The sequence below is a fragment of the Phlebotomus papatasi genome, chromosome 1 (genome assembly GCF_024763615.1).
Source record: "Phlebotomus papatasi isolate M1 chromosome 1, Ppap_2.1, whole genome shotgun sequence".
Taxonomy (NCBI): domain Eukaryota; kingdom Metazoa; phylum Arthropoda; class Insecta; order Diptera; family Psychodidae; genus Phlebotomus; species Phlebotomus papatasi.
The window spans coordinates 46,571,389-46,593,013 of NC_077222.1; the positions used below are offsets into that span (position 1 = coordinate 46,571,389).

Here is a 21,625-nt window from a genome sequence, read left to right on the forward strand (position 1 = left end):
ACACTGGGGCCCACTGATGCTAAATATGTTACTTAAACCTAATGAAAAAGGCTTTAGTTGACTTTTTTAATACATTCTTGTAATTAAGGCAAAATTGATGCAAACATCGTCAAAAAAAAACCATTTCACAAATTGCTCATCCAAATGGCAATATTGCTTGGAATATTAATAGTAGGTACTTTTTCATCTAACAATTATCCATGTATATTAGTGAAAAATCATCAATAGTTTTATCCCGCCACGGAAGAGTGGCTACATCTGCCCCGAGGGCTGTTTCAGTGTTTATCATCTTATATAAAAAAGGGAGATAATTATTATCCAAGTAACAATATCTTTTAATTAACTTTATTAAACCAGAAACAAGGTAAAACTATGAGATCTTGACTAACAACTTAGAAAACCAAATATTGGGCAAAAGACTGTAACATCAAAATTACAATTTTATAAAAATGCTTCTAAATTGTTGGATAATAGGATTAAACTTATAAATATTTCTGGGAATATGGAAATGTGTTCCTACTTTAATTAAAAAATACTTCGCTCAATGTACATTTTAAGGGATACGAGAAAAATTCACAGTCTTATTCTACCCCTGGATAATTCGACCCTGGTTTTCCTACTAGGATTTTATAGTAATTGTCAAATTTGAAAATATTCCTTTGTTTTATTGTGAGATTTTTTTTACGAATTTTAGTTCAAGTTAATTGTATAAGTACAGAGAATCGTCAATCACTCCGGAGAAAAGTGAATGATTTGAGTGTAACTTGCTCTGACTAACAATTCTTTGTAAATTCCTTTGTTTTTAGTTATATTTTATTTTACAAATCACTTTAAAAATAACGCGATGTATACTTGTAATATTGCACTGCAAAGGATATAACAATATCTATTTAGGTGAATGTTATTAAACTTGGTGCATCGGATTAGCCACAACATACGTGATAATGAATATATCCACGGATTACTATATTCCTGGATAGTAGGTAGAGATTTTCATGTTTCATAGTAGTGCAAACAAACCAAATAATAAAAGTGCACCCAGAAATGATGCGAGATTTGATGCTGAGGAATGAAAATGTAGGATTTAAGTGATTTTCAGTCTCGAGAATATCAAGAAGCAAGGGTACGGTACGACGTCTTTATTCGTACTTTTATTCACTTTGTTTGCACTACTATGGGACATAGAAATGTCTACCTACTATCCAGAGGAATATAGTAATCCGTGATATAATCACATCTTATACCTAATTATAAATTACAAGAAAAATAAATATAAAAAGTTTTAAGAACATTTGATTTATTCGATATTGCGTAAGTAAATTTCACATTACCTTAGAAAGTTTTAAAAATCAACCCTTTTACCATTTTTAGTGATTCCATTCACGAAATTTATTTTTATTATATTTGTGAATTCCATTACCCAGGGTCGTATAAGCATTGCGACAAAATTTTCAATTGTCAAAAAAACACTATAGCCTTAAATGCATATTTTCTATCAAATTAATAATCCAATACTTCTCGTTCTATAACAAAATATAATTAAAAATCTCTATTAATTTTGTGTAAAAGAGAAAATATCTTGTTTAGAAGTCGATATTCTGGTAATTTATAATTTATCGAACAACATTTTCTAAATTCAAAAAATTAACCAAAAATTCATATACGATTCTGGCTTATGGATACATCATAAGTAGTGTTTTTTTTTAATGTGTAAATAATTGGCATGCAACCTTGATCGTTAGGACTTAATTTATTAAACTTAAAAACTATTAAAATTATGACTGAAGATGCTACTTACATATGATGACTAGTTGGTGCTTGCTGCGCACCTCTAATCAGAGGTGGGGGCACCTGATTTGAGCTGGATGAAAGTCCACTCATTGCTGACATGGCTGCTGCTGCAGCTGCTGCTGGTGGAAAGTTCACATTGTAGGGTTGCCGCTGCATAATATTTTGAACCTGAGATCTTGTAGTTGGATATCCCCTTTGCGTTTGTGCTTGCTAAAATGAAATAACATAATAATAATAATCTTTTCATTTATATCACGACAAATGAGAAAAAAAAAATCCTAAGCAAAGATACATACTTGAGCTGCTTGCGCCATCCTTAGAACATGTTCCTGTTGTCCAGGTGTGAGATTTAGACCTGGGACACTCGTCAAATTTGACCAGACATTAGATACAACTGGAGTATTAGTGCTTCCCATTTGGCCAGCCAGTCTTTGTTGCATGTTGACCGGTGACATGGCGGTATTTCCATAGGACACAGATGTTGCTTGTTTTCTTGCTGGAACAGACTTCGGCTGAGTACTGACGGACGGTTTTGGTGGAGGCGCTGTAGGTTGTCTGGTCCAATGTACTGAACTATTGGTATTAGACTTTTGCACCAATAATTGTGTGTCCACCACCTTATTTGGCCAATAATCCTCAAACTGTGTGCCGGGGGGAAAGTAACTTTTGATGTCAGTTAAACTGATCACAGCGACTTTGTCACTGGCAAATAATTCATTACGAATGCCTTGAACTTTACAGCAAAATTTCAAATAGGAGAGATCCCAGCCCGACAAATTGTCAGCTTTCAACTTAAGATTTTCCGTCTCACCTTCAAAATAAAACAATGGAACAAACTTTTGTCCATCACGAACCTGGAAAGGTACAACAAAAAAAAATATATATATAAATTAATACACAAAGAAATCTATTATTTCTAAATTATTTAGATTAGAGATCCAGAATAATAAGAAAGTCAAATAATTTGTTAATATTTAGTAAAATATTGAAAAACGAAAGTTCATACTTACGGTATAAGGAACTACGGATTCTTTGTTAATCCTGATAAATCCACATTTCTCTGACTGTCCTTGCACATTATTTCCCATAAGAAGCTTTTTGTAGCAGACATCAAGGAATGTCCAAAATTTGCTTACATCTGACAGTCGAACTACCAAATCTTTTACGGTGAACATTTCCCGTCCATAGTGGGATTCGCTATGCTTATGATTGATCTCATTTAGAAGTCGACCCTCAGCCTCAGTAATGTAATAACTGCGAACGCATGTGCAGCTGTATATATCATGGTGCAGATAGTTCAAGTACTTGTTGAGAAGTTTGCTCTCCACGATACGCACAGCGCAGTACTTTTCTCCAGATCTCAGGATATATGGTATATAGATGGATTTGTTAAAAGTATGCCATCCAAAGTGACCTTTCTGACTCTCCTCATCACATGCCTTCTTCTCACCACTTCCATCAGGACTTGCAGACGATGCTGTATCACCATTTGGCTGTTTCCCATTTGCAATTGAAGCACCATTCGATGCAGTTGCCGTTGACGATGTCGCCGATGTACTAGTTGGAACAATTGATGAACTTGTTCCGGCTGCTTGTAATGATGATCCTTGCTGTGAGGTTTTTCTTGGGAAATAATTCAATATATTCGTCTGACCTGTGCTATTGATCACATTGACAGAACGCATTTGCTGTTGCATTGCTTGCTGTTGGACCGCTTTTGTCATTTGTGCCTTGTGACTCTCCATCATTTTGGCAGCCAATTCTAAAATCTCCGCTTCGTCGTGTCTCTCTTGCTTTACGCTAAAAAGCTGTCGGTTGGTATCTGGCGGACCTCCTGCTACAGACGATGTTGACGGCATGGACATTTGAGTTGCTGTTGCTGCTGCTGCTGCAATTTCACACACAACAAGTAATTTCAAAAACTTCACAGAAATCATTTTATTCATAAACATATTCTTTTATTATTCTCTCTCGCTCTCAGCATTTATGCTCAAAAAAATACATAAAGTAGCTTTGATTATATATATATATATATATATATACACTCACACATGTTTATGGGAAGAAAACAACAAATTAAGATTTATCTGTATCACGCTTTTCCTTTTTCTGTCCGAAATATTAAATTACACCTCAATATTCAATTTTAATCTTTTATCCGATTAATTAATTCTTGATTTAATAAAATAAATTTCAGTTTACATAAAAATATACCGTATAAAATTCTTGCTGATTGTGCTTAAAAAGTATTTTACAGTACCGTGAAGATATTTTAAGACGATCGTTTTTAATAATAAAAATATATATTATATATTCTACACATGAAAAAATCGATATTTTTGATACACAACCGTTTTGTTTTATTAAATATTGTAAATATTTTAATAAAAATATAAATAAAACAACTTCTACATAAACTTGTAAAAGAAAAGTTGTAAGGTAAAGTTGAAACAGCAAGTATAATGGCCAATACGGGCTTCAGACTAGAGACTTATGGCTGAGAATTAGCGCTTAAGTCATACTCTGAAATGATCGGGTTGTGGCTAAGCCCTAAATTTTGGAGATTTATGCCCTAGACACACTTACGACTCAAGCCGAGAGACGACTTAGTGGAAAAAGATAGAAATGTACATTATTACGCTAAGCCATCTCTCGGTTTATCCTCAGGTCTGTCAAGGCCCTTAGCTAAGTCCTCGTTGAAACAAAAGTTTAGTGCTTTGTTAGTGGCTTATCGATTATGACGCACCACGCACCCATGCAGTGACACAGTGAAACATAAAATCAGTCATTACAGTAAAGAGATGAAAAAAGAATTATACACGTATTCGGGTAGAGTTTTATGATGCTTTGCACTACAAATTAAAATAAAAAAAAGCACAAAATGAAATTACTCCATCATACTCGAGAGGGAAATAATTTTGACAATGCACATTGTTTTTGTTTTTGGAAAATGCCATTTGACAGGCCGCCAGATTTCAAAGTTGTCAGAATCTAAGCACTACGTCTCAATTTAGGTCTGAAAAGGTTTCTGGCTTATCCTCAGTAACCAACAAATCCATCTTAATGGGAACTACCATTAGTCTTAGATCTGAAGCCGGCCCAAAGCACAATAACTTCTGTTTGTGGTTTCACTCTGACCACAATCTATTTCTTATTAACACTCGCGATCTAGTAATGAGGGAGGCGACTTTGCATCCTACTATCCGAGCACACAATGTCAAGCTCTCTACCTCATCACTTTACACTTCTATACCCTTGCACGGTCACCGAGAGAATGATCGGGCTCTCTCACAAAAACTACCCCTAAGTGACAAAGTGCTCGAATAGTCGGATCCGCCGGAGGAGGGCACCACTGGTACCAATTCAAATGGGATTCCTATGAGGGGTTATTTAACGATGCCAGAGAGTGACTCCACAGTTATGTAAATTTAATTCACTCTCACTGAAATTTCAAAAACATATTTACAAATAAGAGTTAATGTGTGTTAGGAATATATGAATTTGGACAACTTTATCACCAAACTCAATCATTTGAGATGATACCACAGTTGTTCTTCAAATCTTTTAATATTAATCACAATTCGGGGAAAATGAGGCGCCTTTGATTTGGCGCATCTTTTGAAATTGGGATTATTTCTCTTATTTTTAAATGGTACTGAGCCTTCTCATATAACATTTTCCTAGTTTAAAAATAGAATAAAAAGCCCAATTCTAAAGGGGCCCCATTTATTTTCCGTTATTAGTGAGTCCAATATACGATCAAAAGTGTAATTTATTTCTTTATTTAATACACTAGAGAAATTTATATCTTTATTGAAGCAAATTGCATACACTTGTTCATAGAATATTATCAAATATGGACATAAATTTCTCTAATGTGTAGAAGCCAAATGCTTGTATTGGAAAAAAAAATCTTCAATAAGGACATATGACATAAGTTTCTCCAGTGTGTAGAGGCCATTACACATCTGCTGCGGATTGACATGACAATTAATATTATTGCATGGAAAATCGAAAGCATGGAAAATCTTTAAACTAATATTTTAATTCGTGATTATTTTTCTTGAATTTGACGCGAGACGGCGTGACCGTTTCCGTTTGGGCACATGATCGTTCCATAGAACTAAATATTAATAGAAAGCTCAATTTTCTTTTACTAATGTTTAAATCTTTCTCATTATTTTATGTATTAGCTTATCCTTAAAAACTATATATAAACTATGAATCCGAGTTAAAAACAATGTAAATTCTACTTGACAAACATGCAGAAACAGTTGTACGTATAAATATTTACAGCAGTGTATTTAATAAAAAGTAAGCGACTACAGAGCCATCATGTCGAATGTGGACGCCCAGAGAAATAGTTCTGCTCTCCATGACCGTGGTAGTCGCTATGGCTTCATTTTTTCTTCAATTTTCTTTCCTTTTGCACTACTCGCAAATAAAATTCCTCTAAATGTGAATTCTATTTTGTTAAATGTCAAAATATTTAGCAGGAAAACCTTTTAAAAGGAGAACACTATACATCCTTCACCAGCAATTAGTAGTTTTCAGTTAAAAATTTATATATTATGCAATTATATTATTTATCACTGAAATTGGATAATTTCATTATAAATTAACAACTCCTTCATTAAGCACAGTTAATGTAAAATTTGGAATACAAAGTTAAAGAAAATTATTTATATATTGACCTGTTTCTGAAGGAACTCAATCCCAGCTCTTCAGATTCTACCACGATTATTTCCTCCAACATATATTTGTGATAAATTCCATTAATATTCTCTAATTATCTTCTTTGCAGAAGGTGATATCATTTGATGATATCGACAGCATAGATGCTGCACCGACAAGACACATCAACAATTGAAAATTCCTCAATTGTCTCATACACTTCTTGGGATACTTGCACTCTCACGACCAATATATTTCTCAATTCACTGAAGAAAAATACACTATAAGACCACTGTGTATCCAATTCATGCAATTTTTAGGTAAATTTGTTCACCCACTAAACTGCTGCGAAAAGCCAAAAGTTCACCGAGAGAACCGTATTTGATAGCCTCCAAATTCAAATAGACAGCAGCAGCTCCGTAGGAAATATCCCAACCACACACAAATTTTAGTCTCTGCACAGGCTCTGTTTTAATTCACCATTCCCATTTTCCTCTGGCCGCGATGTGACTCACAATCATATGTATTTGAGATTGGTAATGTGTGAGTGTTGAAGTTCGTATGTGAAAAACTTCTTACAACCCTCCCCCCATGCTACCCATGGCATGATACCCAGTCCTCTATCGTTTACTTTTACTCTATATACAAAGCGTTATGGTTTTCTCACTGATTCCCTATGCTCTTTCTCTACTTCCACTTCACAAATATTACTAGCCATACACACATATTCGGACACTCAATACCACTCGGAAACCCGTGTACATACACGCCACAATCAAAATGGCTGTCCCGTTTGTGCAACTGACTAGCCAATCAGCAAGCAGCATTAGGTTTGAAAAAAAGCTACGCAATCGTTTCAAAGTTAAGACGTTGAATGTGGCCTGGGTAGAGACTACCAGATTTTGTGTAGCATGTTTCTCACACACGACTCCTATGTTTCCAACACCAATACCTTTATTTAAGTTTTTTTTTTCTTAAATTACTGCATACATTATGTATGGAAAAAAATAAAGCTCTTAAGCAAAAGTTCTCCTGTAAATTTAGTTTATGTCACACACATGCATAAGTTTTTTACATGATAGTGCATATTTGCGTATTTTCTGAATTTGTAAATATGACAACGAAATTGAAACAGGTTAGAAATATGTTAATAAAAAAATCTTAATAGAGTAAAATTGTTGAAATTAACTCGCGCATTCTTTTTTTTTATTCAGTATCTTACCCCACTCGTATTCTACACTAAAATGGGGCCTGCTGCAATAGCGTAGAAACATGAAAATCATCAAATTTCAATTCTCATATTAGGTCAAAGCACGAAGTATTCGATTTTTATTCATTTATACGATTTTTTCAATGAAATGAAAAATATATAGTATATGTGTCATTTGCTTGTCTAACGAAAAATAAAAATGGAAATTGGAAATATTGATAGCATAGTCTAATAAGCCATTCCTTCAAAGTTATTTTGGAGGAAAAGCAGACTTAAAATTTCTAATATGTACATTCGTACATTCAGCTAACTATACATTGCATATATATGTACACGCCAAACCGCCAAAAATACTAGATTGAACACTTAATCGGGGCCCGTCTGTATTGCTTCAAGGAAAACGATGACAGAGCGCTCTCTCTTTTTTGAGGGGAGAAAAAAGTAAATAAAAAACACATCGGAGGTTAAGCAATACATACATATATGAAATACGATTTGTGTGAGGAGGACTTTTGAAATGATCTTCAATACAAGGACAATAGAAAATTATATACAAGCTTATGCATAAAAGTTACATAAAAAATGGACAAACTTAAACTTCATGATCATAACAATTTATGGAATTTATTTTTCCATAAAGTAGTATAATAGCTTGGGTTGAATAAGAATTTAAGAATGAGGTTCGTAAATTAAAACACTTTAATTCTTATATTACATTTCTAAAGAATGGCATCCTTTTAACCTCCTTTACGTCTTATAAGAGCATGATTTAAAATACCTCCTTATGTATTGTTGCATAGCATATTACAGCAATACGAACATTCACAAAAATAGAACTTGAATCTCAATCGGGGTGTAATATTGCATATAATAGAAAAGCGGGATAATAATTTAAAAAAATTATATAAATATTTTTGCACTCGTTTTTGATAAAAGTTCTGTAAAATACTAAAATGTTTTGCAAATGTATGTAAAATGCAATTGTATTTGTTGGTGAACGAGGTTCTCTAATATGAAACATGAAATCGATAAAACATACCATTACAGTATAGCAAAAGTATGTATAGTGTGTATGTAACATGCTATCGCATTTGGCTCTATATATTTCTCTGCATTACATGTATTATGTACATAAAATTGCTCATAAAAATCTACAAAGTATTTTAATAAAATAAAATTTAATGCTTTGCATACCAAACCAACACATTGATATGGTGTGAAAGCAAATTATGGTATATGGTCAATTTATTACAACAGAAAATAACGGTTGTCTTCTCAAATCTCGTATTGTATTATTGTAATTAAAAATTCTAGGAAAAATTGTGAAATATTGAGCAAGATTAATATTGTTGCCTCTCAAAAGATCTATATTGTAAAACAAGTGTTAAAAAAATACTTTGTAGTAACTTTCTATAAGGCCATGTGTAGTAATATAACATGATTGAACAGGTCACAAAAATAGTCTCGTGGAAGGCTCCTCGCTTTCATACAAAATTTGATGCGTTGGGATGCTATACACTGAGTGAGACGAATGAAAATAATGTAAAATTGACTACCACTATAATAACATACACAAACCATGTAATTGAGATGCCCTCTATTCTTTATCGTGTTAAACTACTTATATATAAATATATATCATTCACTTTTGAAAAAAAAACAACGTTCAAATTCAATACAACATTAATAAAACTTTACTCGGTGAATCACATACAAAATTAAACTCTTGTTATAATTTCTAAAATTTATTACAATCAAAGAATAATTTTGTGGCCCAAGATGTCAAGCATTGCACGAAAGCGATAAATTGTAAATATTTTTTTTTTAGGACTTTTTAACATATTAGACTAGAAAGCATTTAAATACTAAACATAATAACCCTCCTGTTTTCCATAAAATTATTTACGAAGTAATTATGTAATCATTGCTTGAAAATAAGAGTATTTTATTAAAAATAATACCTAATAATAATAATAATAAATTTAATTCGATTAAAGCTATAATATAGCCAGATATAGTTTATTTTAGTACAAATTACTCCAGTAGGGGAATTCTGAAACGATATGGCAATGTCATATGACAAATTTTCGTGATATATTCAGAAACAGGACAACATTAAAGGCCAGTGAGTACCGAATGGTCACTGCAAAGAGCTATATGAAGCTCTTAGTAACTGATATGAATCTGATTTTCAATTAATTTTTCATATAACAATTTTAAAATTTGTCATATGACATTGTCATAACTATTACAGAATTCCCCTACAGATTTCGGCAAATCATTGTAAGAAGTCCTGAAATTTATTTTTTACCATGCCATAATGCAGCCCTACGCAAAAATCTGCCTTTCATTCATTATCATATGTGGCATAATATAATATTCTGAATTCAGATGACCTGATGACCATTCCCTTCTGAAATTCCTATATATTGCAATGGTCGGAATACCTTGTAATTTTGATTTACTGAACAAATTACCTACGCTTGGTGTAGGAAAGACTGTCAAATATGGATATAAAATTCTCTCGTGTGTAGAGGCCAATAACTTCAACATTTTTCTAGATTTAAGGGTAAGTGCTTTTCATATGAATTCCGTTACATTTTTGAAAATATTGTTGACTTAAAAAAATGTCATCTATACTCCACAAATGTTCGTATTTGAAGAATTTTACTGTATTTAGGTCACGCCCCCTACAAGATTTACATTAAAAGAAAAGAAAACAAAAGGATTGCAAAAGATTATCAGAATAAAGAAAAAATAATAATTTTCTTATAATATTTTTATTAATAAAAAAAATATTTGTAATCTATTTGTTTTAGTAAAATGAATGCAGCGATAATTATTTTATGCCATTATCTAAAATTAGCTGCAGAGAGCGAATTACAGAAAATTGATTATTTTGTGCTTACAGTATTTTTTCCCGTGATGAAGACTTTTCAGACAGTTTGGCATTAAAAATACAATCCAATATTTGTTTTAATTTATTTATATATTGCACATATACAATACAATACACGATATTATAGCAAATTCTAAATAAAATCTGTTAATTATTTGAAATGATATAATCGAAATTGATTGCCATTATTTGCCGCATTTCGAATAAAATTCTGGCGCTGGTGTACGGCACGTCACATAATCGCTTGTCAATTTTCGTAGGTCACAGTGTTTTTTGTTCAGTGTTTTTGCCAAATTTTCCAAATAAAGTTCACTAAATACCAAAATTTAGGTCTTACATTAAAAATCTTATATTTGGAGGATTATCCAGTTAAACGTAAGTTTTGTGTACCTTTTTATTCCGATAAATAGTCTCAAGGAAAAATGCGTCATTTATATGAGTGCCAAAGAAAGATGGAAAAGTGCAGCCATATAATCGCAAAGAAAAATGGTCAGTCTTGTGTTTTTGGGAGTAATTCTAACTATTTCCTGCTTCTTTTGTATGATTTCAACAACATAATTGATTTGTTAAAGATATAAAGATTGGGAGAATAATTTATTGTAAAAAAGATAACAGAGTATTTGAACCCAAACAAACGATGTGGGAAAAAAATCCCAGTGGCCACCATGTTCAAATACATATATATATAAATATATATGGACTTACAAATAAAAGTTAAAAATATTATACGTTATAATAAAGCCATCAAAATTGTAAAAGTAAGGTAATAAGGGTAATAAGTATGGTTTTTTCGTTAAAATTGAAAATCGTACTATAAATAATTTTCTGACGATTACCAAATTTACACCAGTCCTCGATGACAGGGATAACCTTTTAAACCACTCCTTAATGAAGCCGATTACCATAGGCAATTCACTCAAAGAAGTGTTTATGTGTACGGAGTATGTTTTATTTATTTATTTATTATTCAGTGATTATTTATTTTTATTGGGCACGCGGTCAAAATAGGCATATTGCCTAAGACCTTACCATGATTAACTCTTTCCGGACCACAACATATCCAGCGAACGAATTTCAGTAAAAGTCACTTAATTGTAACTCTTAGTGGTCAAATATGATACTTCTACAGAGAAAGGATTTTTTCCTCCTCTGGGAAATTAGAAAACTCATGGGTACTCTCGTCCCCAAAAGAATGCAAAGGATACAAACTTCAATTTTCCCAAGGCCAGTATTATCGATTTTGTAAACTATTTGTGCGTGTCAAAGGACTCCTGTACGATGTTGATAACTAAACAAGGTGAATTATTGACCAGTATCTTGAGGGATGTCCAGGAAGTGCTAAAAAAGACACCCAGCTCCTGCTTGTAAACAGATTCCTCAAAATATTTTACACATAACCCTTTAAAAGACATTTCTTTCAACACGATGTTATTGTAGACACATTAAGCTTTCTCAAGAGCCAAAAAAACACTTCCTGGACAATCAGAATGCCGCAAAATCTGGAAGAATCGGAAAAACTTCCTTGAAAGCAATCTCCCTCGTTGCCAAATGTCAAAATTATCGGCCATATTGGCAAAAATTTCGCTCCCGCTTGGAATTTTGTTGCACGGTTGGTGTCAAAAAGCAAATGGCGGGCATTGGCGGGATAACCTTAAATTTGACCTCTAGATTTTTGGGGACGAGAGTACCCATAAAGTTTGAACAAGTTTTTTGAAAATTTAAGAAAAAATTGTTTTTCGAATTTATGTAATCTGTAATTGTTAGTTATCGTTATCATACTTATTGGCCCCGAGAGGTTTTTCCTTATTCGGGTCTAGAAATACGAAAAAAGTCACAATATCTGAAAGGAAGCAGAAAATCGAAAATTCACGATTTTTGACCAAGAATATCTTAGCTCAGGAGTTAATTGGGATCCTGCAAAAAAATATCCTAGATTTGGACATCCATTGGATAGTTTGTAATCATCCACAAGAATCGGAATTTTATCGATTCTAAATACAGTAGACTCTCTCAAATTCGGTCATATGGGGCCGAAATGTCAGCCGAATTAGACAGAAATTCGGGCGACAAACTTTTTGAAATGCAACGATTTTTTATTCATGTCCACCCGTCTGGCCAAGTAAGCGTAGATTATAGCCTCAATTAACCCCTATCTTTCATACCATACTTTTAAGAAGCTCCCATACAAAATACCCCTTACTAAATATATGTCGCTCCTTGGAAATTACAAGGGGCCAACTCAATCTGAGCCATTTTTCAGGAGACAGCATGAAAGATTCAACTTTGTATAAATAATTATCTCAATTAAGTATGTTAATAAAAACAATTTAATTCTTTTCTATTTGTATGAGTATTATTATAAACATCGAAACATACATATTTTTACCTTTCAAAATATGTTTTTTAATGAGTTAGCTCTTTGTCATTCTAAATGATGCGCAAATTTTCATGAAATTAGAATGACACGGGATCAACTTGCTTGAGTTATTTCCTTGTTTCACAAAAATTTGAACGATAAATCTATTTTGTGCCCTTTGACTTCAAACAAATCCTCGCAAGCAATCATAAAGAGTAAAATTTTGAAAAACTTTTCTAATAACGAAATTTATTGACTCATATCATCTGAAATTTTATTAAATTCTCTGTCTGAGTGCATTAAAACCTCAAAATCGCCAAAAAGTGAGTTAGCCCCTTGTAATTTCCAAGGAGCGATATGAAGGACACTGTTTTGCGTTCATGGTGGCGAGCAGCGCAACTACGAAAATTATGTTGCCGGCCTTGTTGCTCAGCTGTCAGTGACAAGATGGAATATTTTCCAATCATTTTATTTGTTTTTAAAATTCTCGCAAGGATTCTCAGTGATTTTAGTGTTTTTATTTTAATAATAGTAAATGTGCGTGGGTGCGTTTTGTCTAGAAAAAAGTGTCGTGGTAAATAATAAACAAATTTCCAATGTTGAAATACGTGTTTTTATTTCCTTTCGTGAGTATTTTTTAGGAGACAATTTTTTTCAGAATAGTTTTTGCTTTTCTAAATTGTTAAATCGTTCATCTTGGTTAAATAAAACATATCCCTATCTTTGTAGCTTCTATCATTTATATAAGACTTGAAGGTGAAATCAGGATGTGAAATTGACAGTTTCATTCCACCGCCATTGATATACGTGGCAAGATTCAGTCCTTAATTTGTGCCTACCACTCGAATCTTGCCGATGTGGGCCAAAATAGTGCCTAAAGCTGGGTGTTAATTAATGGCTCAAGGCTGGGTCTCCCTTACCCTGTGTGTTAGACGGGCATATAGATATTGTGTTTACACACTCATATATAACATAAATTGCATGAAAATCGCTCAATAATGCAAAATCACATCAAAACTAAGACAAACCATGCCAAATTTGAGCATATTTGATTCATTTGAAGATCAAATCAAATTTCAAGAATAACAACAAACTTTTTTTCAAATGTAACCGCTGTCCGAATTAAAAAGTAGCCCGATCTTAAAAAAGCCAAATTAGCTAGAGTCTAGTGTAGTCTAAAAAAAATATTTTTTCCATGGGTACCCAGAGTCCCAAATTCCCAATGGAGACGAAAGAGTTAAGCTCGACAGTTGTGTAATGCTTACACTTTCCTAACAGCATAATGATATAGAAAGATTGGTCGGCTGGGTTCTCGCTCACATATTACAGTAAACTCTCGCAAATTCGGCTCTTTTAAGATCGGGCTACTTTTTAATTCGGGCAGCAGTTAGATTTGAAAACAGTTTGTTGTCATTTTTCAAGTTTGATTATGATTATCAAATGAATCAAATATGCTCAAATTTGGCATGGTTTGTATTAGTTTTGATGTGATTTTGCATTATTGAGGGATTTTCATGCAATTTACGTTATATATGAGTGTGTAAACTCAATATCTATATGCACATGAATAAAAAATCGTTGCATTTCAAAAACTTTGTCGCCCGAATTTCTGTCTAATTCAGCTGACATTTCGGTCCCATATGCCCGAATTTGAGAGAGTCTACTGTATTGTCAAATATGAGCGAATTTTGTGACATCAGACAAATCAAGTAGACAAAAATTTACTATTTTTTCTTCAAAACAAAAATCGTACTACAAATTAGATGAGAGAGCTAAACAATCATTAAAGAGTGTTATAAAATATTCTGAATTATAGAATATTTAATTAGTTTTTTTTTTGTTTTCTGTTACTTATAAATATTTGGCTATATTTATTCTTTATAGATTTTAAAAATTTATCACCTCTGCTGAGAAATTCTGGAGATGGACTCTGACGAAGAATCTTTCGACAATGAGAATGTTGATTCAGGAAATGTATCGAGTGGGGACGATGATTTTGCTATGGAAGTAGACATGAATAGCTCTAAGGATAGACAATCTGAGCAAGATGAATATCCATACGAAGTGCTAACAACTGAGGAAATAGTCCAGCACATGGTGGACTGCATTAGAGATGTTAATACAGTTGTAGAGGTGAGGTATTTGTGAATAATGTTTACTTATTTATAGCAATTTATGGTGGAAATTAACTTTTTTTTTTTGGTAAATTTGGCAGATTCCCGGAACGACGACTCGCATTCTTCTCAATCACTTTAAGTGGGACAAGGAAAAGCTGATGGAACGGTACTATGATGGCGACCAAGAGAAATTCTTCCGGGATGCTCATGTAATAAATCCATTCAACAAGCCCAACACAATCAACAAACCAAAGGTGAAGCGATCTGGAACTGAAGAATGCGAAGTGTGTTTCTCACAATTTCCTCCAAGTGTAAGTTTTACGAATTTCAAAATTTGAAAAATGAGATTTTTTTTTAATTGACAATTTCTTGTATATTGATAGATGATGACTGGCTTGGAGTGTGGGCATCGTTTCTGTACAACATGCTGGGGTGAATATCTTACTACGAAGATAATGGAGGAGGGATTAGGTCAGTCGATTGCCTGTGCAGCGCATGGTTGTGATATTTTGGTAGACGATGAAACTGTTATGAGACTTGTATCAGACTCACGTGTGAAACTCAAGTATCAACATTTAATCACAAATAGTTTTGTAGAGGTGAGATGCCAGGGCAAAAGATATCAAATTTGTATGATGAGAATTTGCTGTTATACTGTTTAAAAAAATTTATCTTTTGTAGTGCAACCGTCTTCTTCGCTGGTGTCCATCTGCTGATTGCACCTATGCTATAAAAGTGAATTATGTTGATCCAAGACCAGTGTGTTGCAAGTGTAAGCATATATTTTGCTTTGAATGTGGAGAAAATTGGCATGATCCAGTTCAGTGTCGATTGCTGAAAAAATGGATTAAGAAATGTGATGATGATTCCGAGACATCTAATTGGATAGCGGCAAACACAAAAGAATGCCCAAAATGTAATGTGACCATTGAAAAGGATGGTGGATGCAATCACATGATATGCAAAAATCAGAATTGCAAGCACGATTTCTGCTGGGTGTGTTTAGGTTCATGGGAACCCCATGGGTCTTCATGGTATAACTGCAATAGATATGATGAGGACGAAGCGCGTGCGGCTCGCGATGCACAGGAAAAATTACGATCATCACTCGCTAGATATTTGCATTACTACAATCGCTACATGAACCATATGCAATCACTTAAATTCGAAAATAAACTCTATGCATCGGTCAAGGCGAAAATGGAGGAAATGCAGCAGCACAATATGTCATGGATCGAGGTATAGAAAAAAAAATTATTACGAAGACGACAATATTGTCTAAACTGTTGTTTTTCATAATTTGTTTTATCTAACTATTCTAGGTTCAATTTTTGAAGAAAGCCGTGGATATTCTGTGTCAATGTCGACAAACATTGATGTACACTTATGTGTTTGCATACTACTTACGAAAGAACAATCAATCCCAAATATTTGAGGAGAATCAAAAAGATCTGGAAACAGCTACTGAAAAGCTCTCTGAATATTTGGAACGTGATATAACATCCGAAAATTTAGCTGATATAAAACAAAAGGTTCAGGATAAATATCGGTGAGTTCTTTTTACTTATAACTTTAAATCCTTTAAAAGGAGGTTCTTATGACCAATGAAAAAATACATAAAAATTTTGCTTATCACTAAACCTAACGAGCCTGTCAAATTGACTTTTTCTTTGATTTTTTTTTCTAATATCACAAGATATTGAAAAGTTATATTGTCGCTATCAAATTATATGGATTTTCTAAACTGACTTCTAGCTTAACTGATAAAGAATTCAACCTGAAATATTCTGAGAATCTTCCCCTCCCCCTCCCTTCATAAGTTGATCCAAGAGATTCAACGTTATTATAATTTCTTCACACCTCTCCTATAACAATAGTCTACTTCTCTGCTATACATTTCTACCAGAAATCCCAAAAAACTAAATCAACGCGATTTCCACTTCTTGGACATGTTACTCTTTCGTCCCCTTGGGGCCCTGGGTACCCATGGAAAAAAGAATTTTTTTAGACTATTTAGAATCGATAAAATTCCGATTCTTGTGGATGATTAGAAACTATAAGGATGTCCAAATCTAGGATATTTTTTGCAGGATCCCAATTAACTCCTGAGTTAAGATATTTTTGGTCAAAAATCGTGAATTTTCGATTTTCTGCTTCCTTTCAGATATTGTGACTTTTTTGATATTTCTAGACCCGAATAAGGAAAAACCTCTCGGGACCAATAAGTATGATAACCAACAATTACAGATTGCATAAATTCGAAAAAGTTTTTTCTTAAATTTTCAAAAAACTTGTTCAAACTTTATGGGTACTCTCGTCCCCAAAAAACTAGAGGTCAAATGTTTTCTTACCTTGTAAGAAAATTCCAAGCGGGAGCGAAATTTTTGCCAATATGGCCGACAATTTTGACATTTGGCAGCGAGGGAGATTGCTTTCAGAGAAGTTTTTCCGATTCTTCCGGATTTTGGGGCATTCTGATTGTCCAGGAAGTGTTTTTTTGGCTCTTAAGAAAGCTTAATGTGTCTGCAATAACATCGTGTTGAGAGAAATGTGTGTTAAAGTGTTATTGTGTGAAATATTTTGAGGAATCTGTTGGCAAGCAGGAGCTGGGTGTCCTTTTTAGCACTTCCTGGACATCCCACAAGATACTGATTAATAATTCGTCTTGTTTTAGTGATCAACATTGTAAAGGAGTCATTTGACACGCAAAAATAATTCACAAAATTGATATTATTGGCTTTTGGAAAATTGAAGTTTGTCCAAGTTTGTCTCCTTTTCGTTCTTTTGGGGACGAGAGTTCCCATGAGTTTTCCAATTTCCCAGAGGCGGAGAAAATTCTTTCTCTACATAAGTATCATATTTGACCACTAAGACTTACAATAAAGTGAGTTTTACTGAAATTCGTTCGCTGGATATGTTGTGGTCCGGAAAGAGTTAAAGCTTGTTCTAGCGGACATTTCATTCGTACTTTCCAAAGACGCTCCACACATCCTTCTTAATCATAGTAACAACGTGGAGAGAAATGAAGAATTTCTTCTAATTAACTTTTTGGAATATTTTAACACCTTCCTCAAAAGTCACCCGAAGGGATCCAGCAAATATATGTATGTTATTCTCACTCTCTACTCCTTCACTTTAAAAAACTACTCTTTTGAGAGTATAAATATCTCAAGAAGAAAACCATCAATTTCTTTTATTTTCAGATGTATTTTAGTGGTAGTTAAGGCCCATATTTCAGCCTCAGATACTTAATAGGGACTTAATAATTTCATAAATAGTTTACAGGCCTATATTATATCATAAGGTCCAGTGTCATTTAAAAATAGAAAAAAAATTTAAAGTTACCCTAATTCAAAGGTGCCCCATTTCCCCATACACAACGAAAATTCCTTTATGGTGTCAGTGTTTTGAACAATTTTAAGTTTATGTTATAGCAGCATAAAATAGTCTTTTTAACACTATAGAAGAAACCCTAGTGGCTGGCAGCCGCTGAAAATTTAGTTTTCAATTTCTTTTTATAATGAAGAATATACCAATGCGCCTGGAAGCCTTATTGAATGCATGCAGAATTTATCTGGCTATTTTTTCGTTATATAATTTTTAATAAAAAAAATTAAATATTAATATTAAAATATTGCAAAAACAAAAAACTACTCTCGGAAGGACCAAGTAGTAGTTGTTGCCATATGCATTTTAAATAAGAGTTCGACTTTTTGCAGATGTAATCTTCTTGATCATTAATGTGTAAGAGCGTAAAAAGAACAATTTGAAAGTGTTATTGAAAATTATTGCGAAGAAAGATAATGAAAATTCAGTGAATTTACTAAGATCGTGAAATGTTCGATGAAAAAGCATTCTATGGTTCTATATGAAGATGAAAACATCGAATGGTTAGAAATATTCAGATGCAGAGACCAAGGTGATGAAATTTCTGATTTAGACACCAGAAAAGAATTGACTTCAAATTTTAAAATATAAGTAAAAATATCAAAATAATTTATAAAATCCGAGCAATAGCAGCGGCTGCCACTTGGTCTCTGCGAAGTATATTAACCAAGCAAAAATGCATTAATCTTATACGAAATCTGTTAAATAAATTAAACTTTGTCCAAATTCGTTTGGTAGAATTCGGTAAAATTAGTGTTAACTAATTCTACCGTCTGTCAATTCTATCATTTTTTTTGTGTGTGAAGACCCAAAAATTACCCTCTGAACATAATGCTCTTCGGATGCACCCGCATTTCATGAGATATAAAACGTTAACTTGATATTTTTTTCTTTTTGTCTTGAAACAAATATTCTCATGGGTCGAACGACAACGTAATTTTTAATCTTATATATAGGCAGTATAATGGGCAGTATAATAAAAAAAACGTGAAGCTGTATCTCACTTTATCCAGTTAATTACGCTTTACCCTTCCTGAATTACGAGGTCAAAAATTAACTGTTGTTCGCGATTTTTTTTTTGACGAAAAATAGCACTCTCTAATTGGCGGTAAATGTACAACTCGTAAACCTTATGTGAAAGAAATAATCTCAAAATGTTCAATGTTCATAATTAAGTTTCATAGTTAAACCATGTTTAGTGTTGATTTAAGAAAATTCATATTTTAGTATGAAATATTTAATCCAACATTCCAATAGAATGAACTTGATAAAAATTGAATCCTGAAAAGAATTAGTCGTAATTTATTTCAATACTGTTCATAAAGTATTTTGGTTTCTTTCCCGTCAATTCAACGAAGTCGTATAAATTAGAAGCTTAATATAAAAACAGGCTTGGAAGTTTTAGATAGATTTTTGCCCGAGTGATTGCAAATCTGCTCGGCGCTCCTTTGTTTTCGTCCCTGCATCTACGAGGCCACTTTTGATTATTTTGTATGGTCTCAGATTGTCCTTGCAGTTCAGACTTCTCCTTTAATATTATATTTTGTAGATTTTACTCCTTAAATCTAACGAACTTGTAATTCTTGTATTATATAGGCAAGGATGATGAATTATTCATTGCTAGATAGCTTTTAGTGCACAATTTTGAATATTAACAAAATATAAATTTTATAATTCCATGATAGGACAGTTCTTCATTAGCTATTACTTTTTTGATATTTTAAGAAATACATAAGTTCGCAAACTCTTTTCACATTATTAGAATTTAATAAAAATTCGATTCAGAATTTACATGCTTTTCATCACCCTAGTCATTTTCACCTACGCGGATCAGAAGGTGAAAAGTCTAAAAATCTCTCCCATTTTACATTATTGTTTTTTAAATGAAAAAGATATCAAATATTTTTAAATTATTTTAATTAGAATTATTCATGTTAAATTTTGAATAATCTTAATCTCTTTTTGATAGGTACTGCGAAAAACGACGCAAAGTTCTTTTGGATCATGTCCATGAGGGGTATGAAAAGGACTGGTGGGACTATACAGAATAAATTAATTTTTGTGTTAAGAGGATATTTTAACATAAAATTGCTAGTGAAATTTAAGGTGGTTCTAATAAAATGGTGGCGAAGAAATCTACAAGAAAATCTGTAAAAAATACTATTATTCTTTTTTTTAGATTTGTGCCGTAATATAAAAAAATTATATATATATATATTTGAACTATTAACACCAGAATTGAGTAAACACAATAAACAGATTCAAAAACTTGCAACTTTCAAATTGGAATTTTAAACTGAAAATGCACTTAAGTATAGAAGTTAAAAAAAATCCATTGATTAAATAAAGCTACATTTTTGATCATGAACATTTTGACACCAAAATTCTTCAGCTTTATACTAAAAAAAAAAGAGGTTAAAATATGTAATCGTTATATTATTGTTTTAGAAAAGAGAAAAAAAAAGAAAAAAGAGAAATGAGTGATAATAAGATAAGCTGTTGTTTTTAAAAATTGTCTGCTTATATTTTTTTTGTATTACATACTTATATTCACTCAATTGAACAAATTGTTATAAAAACATGCTATTACTACCTACCGGATATCTTGAATTAAAAATCACTACTAATTTACTATATCATTTAGTATAAACAAAAAGAAATCATGAACTGAAGTTAGACATGAACAATAATGATATAAAATTACTATATATTTAAAAATCAGTTTTAAATGAAGTTTTCCTCATACCGAACATTTTTTTGCATATATATTCGATTCTTTTGAGAATTACCCTTGTCTATATAGATGCTCGATATTATATTTAAAGATAAGCTAGAAGTGAATATAGGAATAACGCCGAGGATAATAGAGACATAAATTTGCATGTTTAAAAAAATTATTGAAAAAATCACATTGTTGAAAGGCAGTAAATCTTAACCGAAATTATGCATTGAATGTAACCAAACAAGATGATTTAATGAGAGATTTCAATTTATTTAAAAAGCTAATTGTGTATTAAATTTAGTACAATAATACACTGTTTATTTTTCACAAATATTAGAGAATTTTATTTAAAACCTTAATATCTTTTTTCCATTTCACGGAAGCCCCGAAAAAGCTCTTCTCAATTCAGCCTGTCAGCGACATCCACGTCTACTCCAATGCCAATCAGACAAATTGCTAATTTTTTGTG

At 32.5% G+C, this 21,625-nt stretch overlaps 2 protein-coding genes across 7 annotated transcripts; one reads left to right on the top strand and one right to left on the bottom strand.

Annotated features, from left to right (window-relative positions):
• Positions 1-1,761: 1,761 nt before the first annotated feature.
• On the bottom strand, positions 1,762-7,190 carry LOC129799444 (uncharacterized). 3 transcript variants are annotated; one of them, XM_055843316.1, is made up of 5 exons: positions 6,486-7,190; positions 3,446-3,679; positions 2,802-3,379; positions 2,088-2,645; positions 1,762-2,001 (listed from the first exon to the last, which is right to left on the bottom strand). In XM_055843316.1, exons 2-5 carry the CDS (start codon positions 3,654-3,656, stop codon positions 1,795-1,797), a joined length of 1,554 nt encoding a protein of 517 aa, XP_055699291.1. In that variant the 5' UTR covers positions 3,657-3,679; positions 6,486-7,190; the 3' UTR covers positions 1,762-1,794. The 3 variants fall into 3 exon arrangements, with proteins under 3 accessions (XP_055699291.1, XP_055699290.1, XP_055699289.1); XM_055843315.1 differs by having other exon boundaries at positions 2,802-3,676; positions 6,486-7,189; XM_055843314.1 differs by having other exon boundaries at positions 2,802-3,679; positions 6,486-7,189.
• Positions 7,191-10,779: 3,589 nt separating this feature from the next.
• On the top strand, positions 10,780-21,487 carry LOC129799445 (E3 ubiquitin-protein ligase ariadne-1). 4 transcript variants are annotated; one of them, XM_055843319.1, is made up of 7 exons: positions 10,780-10,949; positions 14,815-15,063; positions 15,146-15,358; positions 15,431-15,646; positions 15,729-16,286; positions 16,370-16,596; positions 20,404-21,487. In XM_055843319.1, the coding sequence occupies exons 2-7, from the start codon at positions 14,854-14,856 to the stop codon at positions 20,483-20,485; spliced, it is 1,506 nt and encodes a 501-aa protein (XP_055699294.1). In that variant the 5' UTR covers positions 10,780-10,949; positions 14,815-14,853; the 3' UTR covers positions 20,486-21,487. The 4 variants fall into 4 exon arrangements, with proteins under 4 accessions (XP_055699294.1, XP_055699292.1, XP_055699293.1 ...); XM_055843317.1 differs by lacking the exon at positions 10,780-10,949 and adding an exon at positions 14,560-14,679; XM_055843318.1 differs by lacking the exon at positions 10,780-10,949 and adding an exon at positions 14,606-14,639.
• Positions 21,488-21,625: the final 138 nt, after the last annotated feature.